Consider the following 11,460-nt stretch of genomic DNA (forward strand, 5'->3'; position numbering starts at 1 on the left):
TATTCAGTCAAGGCTCAGGGCTTTCCAGTTTAATAAGCCATTCTGTGCAAAAATGCCACCGTATCCAGTTTTTATTGTGCTGAGTAATGTTAACCCTGCAACTTTTCCAATATTGGACACAGTTAAGTTAAAATATTAAAACAGTACCGGGCTCAATAGCTTTATACACGTCTGCTTATTTTCTAACCTGAGTTAGCTTCTCATTTGAGTTTCAATTTTACAGCTTTACCGTTATCTTATCCAGAGTTTGGGTATCTGAAGAATTGCTGTATGTGGGAAAAAGTATGTTAAAAGTTAGTATCAATTTCAGAAGTTTTCCAGGGTGTAGCAGTCGTTTGTCAGCTGCATTTCTTAATATTTCCCTCAAATGTTAATTGAACATTTGCCAAAAATTGTCTATCGCTAGACTGCACTAGAGTTACCCATAATGCTTTTGGACCTTACCCTGCACGTGTGATGTTGTGTGTGTTCTGTGCCATCTAGTTGCTTACAGTTTCAGAAGATCCACCCTGTCGCTGCTTCATGACTGCCAGTATGTCTGCCCTTACCGCTATGAACAGGAAGTGGTTTTCCTCCACTGTTGGACGGGCTCTCTGTTCAGATAGTGTTGTTCTGACAGCCTGGTCACAAGCTGCTTTCGCTTCCACACACACACACAAAACAAGCGTTCGGTAAGAAGCTTGCAGCGAACGAGCAGCGTCACCCTGGCATTCGCAGTGATTAAAACAGCGTGGAAACGATGAATCTTTTTACACTTTTAAACCATTGTGAATGACAACAGCGGTGATTATTTGAACCCAATCTTGAGTTTTGGTGTTTAATCTGAGGTTGGACATTCTTGTGAATCTTGTACAAGTCTAGCTGTGAGGGGGTGGTGGTGGTGGTGGTGGGGGGGTCTTTTATGAGTCTCCTTGCAGGCTGGTAGGGCGGGGCGGGACCGGGGGGGGGGGGGGCGTATTGAGCCCATTTACGCCGGTTCGTCACACGAGTCCATTCAGTCCTCTGCTCACCCTTACATCCTCTTCCTCTTCCTGAGCCCGTCTCCCGTGTCACTTCCTGCCGTCACGTCTCCCACGGCGATCAGCAGCTGCGCCAGGTAGTAGGTCGTCATGATGACCGCCCTGCCTTCCGCAAAGGGGTCGACCACCCCGAAAATTTGCAGGGAGAGCGTCAGGTCGGAGACCAGGAACGACAAGCCCCCCACGGCGGTCGCGGGCCGCCGCGTGTGCAGGGCCAGGGTCACCATGGCTACTATCAGAACCATGTAGGCCCCCAAGGCCGGAATCAAAATGGCGGAGTCCGTTCTCTTCTGCAAGAAGGGGAGGAGGTAGAAGTACGTCCCCGCCCCGGTCAACCACAGGAAGATGGACAGGAACAAGGAGGTGGCGGAGGAGGAGGAGGAGGACAGGGAGGAGTAGCGGTCGGTGAGGAAGGCGAAGGAGTAGAGGAGGTGCGCCAAGCCGAAGGCGGCCATCCCTGCGGGGGAAAAACCAAGAGAGACGTCGTGAGAACGTGCGCGTCGAAACGTCACACTCGTTTAACAGACGCTCTGAAGCAGAGACTCAGGATGCGCCGGCTTGCTTTCCCTGCTTTTTAGTTTTTTTTTTTAATCCCGAAACATTTCTTGCTCGAATAAGCAGATGGCGATTAAGCGGCACGGTCGGGAAAGACCCGTTGCGTGCGTCCTTTCATGTGCCTGTTTCAATCTGAGCCGGTAATAGCTGCCTCGCCTCGCCTCGCCCGCCCGGCGACGTCCTCTCTTTCATGTGACGGTCGACGAGCTCTCGCCTCTGGGATTTAATTGGAATTCTGCGTCGGGCGCGGCACGGACGCACGCATGCGCGGGCCAATCGCAAACGGCTTAATTGGCCGGCCAGACTGGCCCTCTCTTGTCAGACGTACGCTACGGTCTGTGGCTGTTAAACGACGCGCAAAGCTCAATGGGGTAAAAGGTGAAGCGCAGACTTAAAATTCGGCTAGGAGGGAATGAGGCTCCGTGAACCTTGAAATGGGCGGGCCTACAAAGTTCTGTCAGTCACTGGCTTGCGCGAGCAAGGTTTCGGTCTCCAAAGAAGAACGCGAACTTTGGCTCCCGTCGGCAGGTCCAAATACAGATAGGGTTTGGTCGCGCCCGTTTTTTTTTGGTTCACGTGGAAACTGATTTTCACACAACTGTCTGAAACCACAGCGTACACAGATCAATCGCGCCAACGAAGTTCAGTGCAAAACAGCCCAGCGCTGATCCGGAGCGAGTGTGCGGTCGTTACCATGGAGAAACAGCTCCTGCCATACGAGGCAGCAGTCCCCGCAGGCGGAGAGGAGGAGCCCGCCTGCCACTCCCCAGAAGCTCCGCCCACCGTTGTAAAACAGCACCAGAGCAGCCAATGAGAGCACAGGACCGGACTTCACCGCTGCGGCGAAGACGGACGGCTCACTCTGGGGGATCCACAGGTAGAAATAGAAGGAGCTGAAGATAAAGAAGGGCAAAAGAAAGAGAAAGAGAACGCAGGACTGACAGAGGGAGAGGAGGAGAGGGAGAATTGTAGGTTTATTGATTATTTCACGGTATGAGTTACATTGACCAGCCATTGCAATGTGATGGTTGCGTGCACAGATAGACACGCAGTCTTTACACAAACCTTAACCCAGTTACAGTACACTATAGTAAACTCTCTACCCAACCTACCACCCCCACCCATCTCTTATCTATCAAACACATCAGCACACAGTCTTCATACTGAGAGGAATACTTGTTGTGAAATTGCACCACGCTCCCTTTTTTCTTTTACCGATAATCCACTTTTGTACTGTATTCACAAAATCTGGCCACAAGTTCTGGGAGTTCAGTCTTCAGATGAGTTTTAAGGAAGGTTGCGTCTTACCGAGTTCCTGCGCTGTCTTCGGTCGTATGCATCAGTCTCAAGGATGTCCATGTCACACCCTGCCTCGGACCGTGGTCAGAGAATGACCTGTTCCCCCGTTCCTTCTCTCCGTCCAAAACTCCCTCCGCAAGCGAGTCTCTCCAGTCTGTGCTTCTGTGTTATAGCGTCGGAGACTGTCAGACTTGTGTTAGTGGGTCCCCGTTCTGAGTCTTTGGACTAAGGACTTTGGACTGCTGACTGCCAATCACAGAGGAGCTTTATCAGTCAATTGCGCTGGCATCACTGATGACCTCTACTCCCGCAGTCCCGGTTTAATTCTGATTTGTGATTATTCTGTGAGTCATGGCTTTCAGCGCTACCCGACCTCAGTCGTCAATCAGGTGAGATAAGATGACGTCCATCACTAGCGATCCAAGTGTCACAATTGCATATGAGAACAGCAAGAGTTTCTCTGAAGGCAAGTGACAATATAACGTTACATTTTAAAGCAGTAAGTCGCGAGATGCCGTGCTTAATGGTAAACGTTATCACAGCTAACGGGTCGTTAGGCAAGACATGCCGCGCCAAAAACGTATATATCCATAGGTAGTGCGTATCAAGTGATAGCCTACATATGGATACGAACCACTATTGCAGCTGATTTCACCTGAATAAAGAATACATGAAGAACCAAACTTGATACGAAAAAACTGAACCGAAATTCATAACACCGGTCTGCTAAGTTTGCTTGTTTAAAAAAACCGTGCTCTTTAAAGCTAACGGTCGATATAAAAGTATGATTTTGCGTGGTCCTCGTGCGTGACATTTCTCGAATGCCAATAATAGATGCGAAGTGAATCGCTGCGAGTTTCATGCAGGCTATTGTATTACAATATTTGTATTTGGATAAAAGTTTTTCTGACATACCTGCCCATATAAATCACCATGCTAGTTCAGCCACCAAGGGGGCAAACGCATTCAGAAATATAGGTGAGAACCGGAGGCTGTGCAGGGGGCGTGGTTCTCGAAAACGTGGTAGGTTTTCTGCTCAGGTAAATAGAAAACTTGTAATTGAACACCTTTTTAGTCATTGATGCATCGTTTTTATATAAATTATATAATGCTCAACACATTTCTTATACTGTATGTTGTGTATATTTCAAGTAAGTTTCTCAATTCACAAATAAGTCAATGTTGTCTTGATACCATTGCTGTGTGTTTAAATTGTGTAAATGCTAACAAAATGGCCTCCCATTGTCATGAAAAGGGAAACTATATTAACAATCAAAGAATTTAAATATACTGGATCCCCATGGATGGAAAGCTGGAAAGATATATTTTTATAATGTAGGCCTAACTGACCTAGGCCTACACATATACATTAGGCAAACAAATTCTAGTAGTTACATCACTTAAACAGTAATGTTTTCTTATTAAACATGGATATGAATTATCCACAAATAGCAGTAAAACACAAAACTCTAAAACACTGGCACGAAACATGAACTAATAATTAACCAGTTCATTCAATGTTAAACTTTGACCTCCTCTATCCCACAATCCACTGCAAAGCTAGAGCAGAGCCGCAGAGGGAAAGAGGTCGGACGGAGAATAATTTATTGGTGAGTCCGTGAATCTGTAGCATAATAGATAATTATGAAAGGGGGAGAGGGGCAGTTACCTTAAAGGTGTGGGTGGGTGTGTATTGTTGGTGGGGGACAAAGTCCAGCATCACTGATATAGATTAGCTAACGGACCGTGCGGGTGCTGCAGATAAGAGGGGGAAATGGAGCAGAGGTGAAGAGAAAGTTATTGAGTGGAATTAGCTCAGAATATGAACAAACGCTAATACTGCACATGCTAGGCTACTCCACAGAGGCACGCTACCATGGAGCCTGACGTCTTGTGCTAACTCCAGCAGACAGGCTCCGTGCATGGATGGGTGGAATTGTTTGGACCTTGCTTCTGATACCTTTTTTTCTTCTTTTTTTTCCTTCTAAAGAGTTATGGCTGAGAAGTCTAAGCTGGTGAAAGTGGGAGTTGTGGGGTACGGCCATTTAGGTTAGTGATGAGGATCTTCGTTCTCCTGTGTGTTAATCGCTCTTTCCTCTCCTCCACTCATCTCTCACCGTGTATTTTTTTTACCTCTGTAAAACACGGATTTGGGATCAATAAGGTTTTCTGCCTCCTCCCCCACAACCCCTTTTTTTCCTTCTTCTCTTTCACTTCAATTGTGTTAAAGAAATTTAATTTGCATTACAAAGAAACTTTTACTTTGTCAAAGGACAAACATTTTTTTTTATCATTTTCAAATAGATTAAAAGCTACAAGAAAAAACATACTAGTTTCGAAAAAGCTAAGAAATAAATGACGCAAATTTAAAGATTGTGTTTGTGAAAGTAGAAATGTAAGAGTAAACATCTGTAAATGAATAGTTTTGAGTAAAACCTCAAACTGTACTCTCTTTCTCTCTCTCTCTCATACACAGTTGCACTTTTTCCAGTAATTTTCCAGTAACCTAGTCTGTTGAAAGGCATTAACAAAGGAAAGAATGGTCAGCCCAGTGATATGAGGTTTCATGTGCAGCCATTTTGGCCATGTGCTCAGGTTGTTGCCCCCCCCCCCCCCCACACCCCTCCCCCCTCTCAGGGCAGTACCTGGTGGAGAGGATTCAGAGGGAGGGGGCAGCCGCAGGTCTGAGTTTGGCGTTTGTGTGGAACAGAAACACGGAGAGACTGAGGGGATCCGTTCCACAGGAACTCATCCTGGAACAGCTCAGCCAGTTCACTGAGAGGTGCACCAGCACACACACTCACACACACACGCACCCACACACACACACGCACACACACACACACACACACACACACACGCCAGCTCAGCCAGTTCACTGAGAGGTACACCAGCACACACACTCACACACACACGCACGCACCCACACACACACACGCACACACACACACACACACACACACGCCAGCTCAGCCAGTTCACTGAGAGGTACACCAGCACACACACTCACACACACACACGCACCCACCCAAACACACACACACACACTCACACACACACACACACACACACACTCACAGACACACACACACGCCAGCTCACCCAGTTCACTGAGTCACACTAGCACACACCCTCACACGCATATATTCACACACAACCAAATGTGATACGCACAAATACAAACAACACGCAGGCAATACAGACAGCCATGCATGCCAGTATGTATGCACTCACAAGTATACTGAATGCTTAACACAAATACGCACACATATACACATCCACATCTGCATACGTGTTTCTGTGTAAAATACACTGTAAATGGCTGCAGACACAGTGTCACAGCTCATGTGTGTTCTGCATCGTTCTTACAGCCAGCCACCGCGTGTGTTTCAGGGTCGTGGACGTGATCGTGGAAGTGTGTCACCCCCGTATCGTCGAGGAGTTTGGGGCGCAGTTCCTGTCCAGGGCTCACTTCCTGGTAATTCTCGCCGTCTCTTTGTCGGCCCAGCTCAGACTATCCGGGCGACGGTGGGATCGGACCGATGGAAGCGCGGGTCGGCCGCTCATTGCCTATTCATTCATTCGCTCGTTCGTTCAGGCGACGCATAATTATCCAGGTTGGCATAGTTACCGGCGGTAACCGCGCGGCACGTGTGCCGCGTCTGGGCCCGATCGGTGTTTTTTTTTTTTTAAAGGAGATCTGACGCTTCTTCTGTCGTCCGGCTTTGTCGCCGCGGACGAGGGCCGCCTCGAAACGAATGAATGCGATCGTACAAAAAAAAAAAACACCCTCAAAGCGACGCTCGCTTTCATGCGAAGGACGGTTTGTCTTCCGAACAAAAAAAAAAAAAAAAAAGAGCAGGGAACGCGGGAAACGGGTCGCGCCTCTCGTGAATATTTATGAGGCCGTTTTTTGTCCCGGCGTGGAGTGCTTTGCGCTTTAATGGGTTTGCCGCGAGCCGCTTTGGTGTCTTTGTGTCCCTTCTTGTCAGATCGTGAGCTTTTTTTTTTTGAAGGCGATGAATGAAAAAGGGGGGGCCTAACCGACGCGGCGGCGGGCGGCGGCGGTGTTCTCCTCGCAGGTCGGCTCTCCCACTGCCCTCGCCGATCCCCAGGTGGACGCGGAGCTGCGTCGGGCCGCGGCGCGCCACGGGAAGACGCTCTACGTGCCCAGCGGTGCATTGTGGGGCGGACAGGACATCCAGAGGCTGAACAATAGCGGGGCACTAAAAGTGAGACTCCTTTTAAAGCGGTGTGGGATAAGCTGAGAGGGTCAGTGAAGGATGGACATATTTTTTCAGATCGGGAATGGTGTTATATGCATGTATGTTTGTAAGGCTGTCAGCACAAACCTCAGCATGTGGTTTATAATTTCTTTGACTGCCAGAAGGTTGTAGAGCATGTTCAGTAAAAGGAATAGCAATCACAGCCCATTTAGATTTGAACCCTGTCAGTTTACCTTATGAATGCCCAAACATCTGCAATAGACAGGGCTAGTATTTACACTTTCTCTCGCTCTCTGTGTTTCTCTCTCTGTCCCTCTCTCTCTCTCGCTCTCTCAGGCTCTCTCCATCCGCATGTCCAAACACCCCTCCTGCTTCAGGCTGTCGGGGGACCTGCTCTCTGATTGGACGGAAGGGGAGGGAAGGCGGGTGCTGTTCAAAGGCTCGGTGGCTGACCTTTGCCCCCTGGCCCCCAACAACGTCAACACCATGGCCGCCGCCGCCATCGCGGCCGACTCGCTGGGCTTCGCCGGGGTGACGGGGGAGATCGTATCTGACACAAAGTGAGGCTTAGACAGGCACTTCCTGTCCCAACGGGGGTCATGTGACCCACCCCAATCATTCTGCCCAATCACCTTCCACTCTTTTTCTGTCTTCCTCTATTTTGCTTAATCTTTTTAGGTTTGTTTTGTCGTCTGTTTTTGTTTTTCGTCTGCTTTTGTCAGATGACAAAACAAATTTTAAAAAATGTTGTCATTCTCATATATTCTCATATGATGAGAAGCGTGTGATCTTTGGAGATATTCAAATTTACTTTTCAGTTTACACAGGGACATGCTGTTGATCACGCATGCCAAATTTGGTGAGAATCGGACCAACATTGTAGGAGAAGGTTTGTTTTGCAAAAATGCTAATTGGCGGAAAATCCAATCTGGCAGACTGGGTTCCTTGAGCGAAGAAATTTGGAGCATGTCAGTGAAATGGGATGGGCAGAATAATCTTTCACTGTTGAAAAATTGCCCTAACTGCCCCAACCTTGCAGGTGGGGCAATTGGTTGCACGCACGTCATAATGCATTGGCAGTCAGGTGGGATATGCCTGCCAAATTTCTTTGAGTTTTTGAGCATGGGAAAGGGGTGAAAAAGAAGGAAAGTGATAAGAAAGATAATAATAATCCCAGCATAAACACTAGGGCTGCTACACACCCTTGGTGTTTGGCCTCCTAATTAATGATAGCACTATTGATAATGTAGTTAAATCAGTCACACTTTAAACACAAGTGTTTTTCATAAAGGCTTTATATGGCATGACATAATGGCTTCGCAAATCATACATAAGCAAATGTCATGTGTTATAAAGGGTGATGTAACACCTTCTTACGCAGCATTTCATGCCAAAATGTGACATTAACCAACAATGCCACCTGGCTAACGGCTAAATGTTATAAAGGGCGACATTAAACACACTTGTGTAGGATGCTAGGCTAACTGTGACATCACTCATGATGTCACTGGATGTCATGAAGCAATCTGAGTCATCCGAGAGAAGTCAGTCCGCTTGACTCCCGTTCCAAAGGCAGTAAATATCTCTAATGTTCAAAGTGGTTCCTCGCCTCCTCTTCTCTCCTGCGGTCTCTCCTTCTCTCCCATACGCCCTCCCTCTTTCTCCTCCTCCCTTGTTTTTTTCAGGCTGAGCGAGTTTCACGTGGTGGAGGTGGAGGTGACCGGGGCCGACGGCTTCTCCGTGACGACGGTGCGGCGCAACCCCGCCCGGGCGGGGGCGGTGACCGGGAACGCCACCCGCGGCTCGTTCTGGAGCAGCCTCCTGTGTGAGTCTCCCCTTCCCTCCCCCCCACAACCCCCGTCGCCACGGCGATGCATTCTGCTCCCCCACGCCACCCCCTCCCTCCCTCCCGTCCCATTTCGTGACCCAAATCTTGCCCCCTCCCTCCCCCCCCCCAGGTTGCGAAGGACACGGAGGCCGGGTTTACTTGTGCTGAAGAACGATCCGGGCCCCGCTGAGGTTAAACATTGCTGACAAGACACTGCCCGGGCTGCTCCTGAAATCGGTCCGCGAATAAAAATTAACGAGCATCTGAGTGTCGGACTACACTGGACTACAACCCCCACAGTGCAGCAGTATCCCCTTGTTACATCACAGACCTGGCCTTCCCTCATGCAGTGGTATGTGGTGAAAGGTATACGACATGAATGTGCACAAATTAAAATTTACCACATGGTGTTTTAATTAAACTACAGTTTATATCTGGCAGTGTCTCCTTCTTCTTCTTGGGTCTTGAACTTCGAAGGTTCGACTGTGGGCGTGATACCGGAACGTGAGCATCCCCATTGGCCGATTCGGCTATCCTTGTCGCGTACACGGAAAAAAAAACACCGGGATGTGAAACAGGGGGCCATTTGGCGGGATTACGTTCAACCGAGATTATTTTAATCGTTTTAATCCTTCAAGCGGGAGGACTGGACGGGCGCCAGGCCCAGAGCCCGTCTGCCAGATAATCACGTCAACGCAGGTGTGCACACCGAATGAATTTGTCCCTGCTGAGGAAACACCGCTCGACTCGCCGCTGTTAGCACTTCGACTTTATTTTCAAGTCATTCGGAATACGACAGCAACACAAACATGAAAACCCAAGCAGTTGAACGTACACGGTCTCAAACAGTTAAAAGTAAATGTCGGCGCAGTTGACGTTAACTGCTCTCTCTCTGTCTCTGTCCACCCCGCCCTCCTGTCCATCCTCCGACAGCCGCACATCCCTTAGCTGAAAGCCGTTCTCAGAGAGGGTGACTCCCGCGCCGGCTTCTAAACTGATCCGTAGGACACAGCAATGGGCAAGTCGGCGCTAACAAGCTCACGCAGACACAGCGATTCTCACTAATAAAGTGCGCTAACACACACACGCCCGCGCACACACTCAACGCTGCCCACCGACGAGAGTTTGCGGCCGGTTTGAGGGTCCAGTCTCTAGGCTGTCTCGTTGCTACAGTTTGGGACGGGACAACCGAGCTTATGCACTTTCAGCCAATCTCTGCCAGTGTGGCGGAATTAAAGCGCTCTGATTGGACGTCTGGAAGGACCACGTGATAAGGCACTCTTTATTACATGCAGCATGGAGAGATGTGCTTCAGTTTAGTGCTTCTCTGAAGAAAAGGCAGCAAGCTTTCTGGCTACGTACGGCACCAAGACCAGTGTGAGGACCTCCACTCTGCAGTCATCTAGGATGGCAACGGGCCTTAATGCTCTCAACTGTGGGATGAAACGGCACCTTCCTAATCCAAAATCTAAAGAGTATATACTTCAAGTATCAGAACACTCATACATGCCATTTTGTTTATAGGACATTTATTATAAAATTATTTACTGCATGTAGGAACTGCATATTTGTAATAGACAACGAAAATGTTTCTTAAATTTTGGATTTTTAGTTTGTCCCTCCGTATCCACGCGGTGTTTTCAGGAAACGCGGGCGGTGTCTGGGGACAGACGGCAGTGGACCCTCACCACGTTTCCCCAACAAACCGCAGCAGCATGGTTGTGCTGCAGAAACAGCCCGTCTGTCATGGATTTAGGCGGCTCAGTGCTGCCTCCTAGTGGCTCGGAGGTGATAATTCCTCACTTACAGCAATCAAATGTGCTGTCGTACGGTTTTTTAACGTGGTCGCGGTGAAGTCAAACTTTGCTCAGTGTCAGGAATCAAATGCGCATTCCTACGGTTTGTAACACGCTCATGCTGAGGTCAAACTCTTCTCACGGTCAGTAATCAAACTCAGTCTTACAATTTGTAACACAGTCATGCTGAGGTCAAACTTCGCTCACTGTCAGTAATCAAACTCAGTCTTACGGTTTGTAATGTGATCGTGGTGCGGTCAAACTCTTTCATGGTCAGGTGCGTCCCAAAGCCTCAGAATTGAGCAGCACAGGGATTTTCTCAGAGGCGTAACAACGGTGACTGCCTCTCTACTGAAAAACCAGGGTTCCAACTGATCAATCAGGCTCAGGTTGGGAAGTCACTGGTTAAACAGGTTAAAGACAAACAAATATATTATTCTATCTCACTATATCTATATTTAATAAGTTAACTTCTCCTCCTAGTTCAACGTCACTAGACTGACTTCAGGATGAAAGCATAAAACAGTAGTTTGTGTCTCTACACATAAAACAAGAGTGTTGACTGATTTTATGTGCTACGTACATGGTGGGGTTTTTTGTTGCATAGACTTCATGGCTCTCTAACACTGTAATACTATGGTTTCCTGCACTTCTGTAGGTCTACACAATATATTTAATTGTGGTTTATAAGCATAATGAGAATAGTCAGAGCGATCTTTCGACTTGTTTTCTTTAAT

At 48.2% G+C, this 11,460-nt stretch overlaps 2 protein-coding genes across 4 annotated transcripts; one reads left to right on the top strand and one right to left on the bottom strand.

Annotated features, from left to right (window-relative positions):
• Positions 1-2: 2 nt before the first annotated feature.
• Positions 3-3,025, bottom strand: tmem86b (transmembrane protein 86B). The gene is made up of 3 exons (XM_035397769.1): positions 2,883-3,025; positions 2,268-2,511; positions 3-1,476 (listed from the first exon to the last, which is right to left on the bottom strand). The coding sequence occupies exons 1-3, from the start codon at positions 2,931-2,933 to the stop codon at positions 1,013-1,015; spliced, it is 759 nt and encodes a 252-aa protein (XP_035253660.1). The 5' UTR covers positions 2,934-3,025; the 3' UTR covers positions 3-1,012.
• A 134-nt stretch (positions 3,026-3,159) lies between these two features.
• Positions 3,160-9,364, top strand: aspdh (aspartate dehydrogenase domain containing). 3 transcript variants are annotated; one of them, XM_035397766.1, is made up of 9 exons: positions 3,243-3,262; positions 4,434-4,483; positions 4,864-4,922; positions 5,511-5,655; positions 6,267-6,351; positions 6,956-7,105; positions 7,436-7,659; positions 8,785-8,924; positions 9,058-9,364. In XM_035397766.1, the coding sequence occupies exons 3-9, from the start codon at positions 4,868-4,870 to the stop codon at positions 9,093-9,095; spliced, it is 837 nt and encodes a 278-aa protein (XP_035253657.1). In that variant the 5' UTR covers positions 3,243-3,262; positions 4,434-4,483; positions 4,864-4,867; the 3' UTR covers positions 9,096-9,364. The 3 variants fall into 3 exon arrangements, with proteins under 3 accessions (XP_035253656.1, XP_035253657.1, XP_035253659.1); XM_035397765.1 differs by lacking the exon at positions 4,434-4,483 and having other exon boundaries at positions 3,160-3,262; XM_035397768.1 differs by lacking the exons at positions 3,243-3,262; positions 4,434-4,483 and adding an exon at positions 3,273-3,339.
• Positions 9,365-11,460: the final 2,096 nt, after the last annotated feature.

This window comes from Anguilla anguilla, chromosome 17 (genome assembly GCF_013347855.1).
Source record: "Anguilla anguilla isolate fAngAng1 chromosome 17, fAngAng1.pri, whole genome shotgun sequence".
NCBI lineage: Eukaryota > Metazoa > Chordata > Actinopteri > Anguilliformes > Anguillidae > Anguilla > Anguilla anguilla.

Excerpts from the sequence above, each read along its gene's own strand:
- tmem86b (XM_035397769.1), bottom strand. The coding sequence starts at position 2,933 with ATGGACATCCTTGAGACTGATGCATACGACCGAAGACAGCGCAGGAAC. Across the intron at positions 2,512-2,882 it reads GAAGACAGCGCAGGAACTCG|TCCTGCGTTCTCTTTCTCTT; the intron begins GTAAGACGCAAC and ends TCCCTCTGTCAG. Across the intron at positions 1,477-2,267 it reads GCAGGAGCTGTTTCTCCATG|GGATGGCCGCCTTCGGCTTG; the intron begins GTAACGACCGCA and ends TTTCCCCCGCAG.
- aspdh (XM_035397765.1), top strand. The coding sequence starts at position 3,225 with ATGGCTTTCAGCGCTACCCGACCTCAGTCGTCAATCAG. Across the intron at positions 3,263-4,863 it reads CGACCTCAGTCGTCAATCAG|AGTTATGGCTGAGAAGTCTA; the intron begins GTGAGATAAGAT and ends TTCCTTCTAAAG. Across the intron at positions 5,656-6,266 it reads CTCAGCCAGTTCACTGAGAG|GGTCGTGGACGTGATCGTGG; the intron begins GTGCACCAGCAC and ends CGTGTGTTTCAG.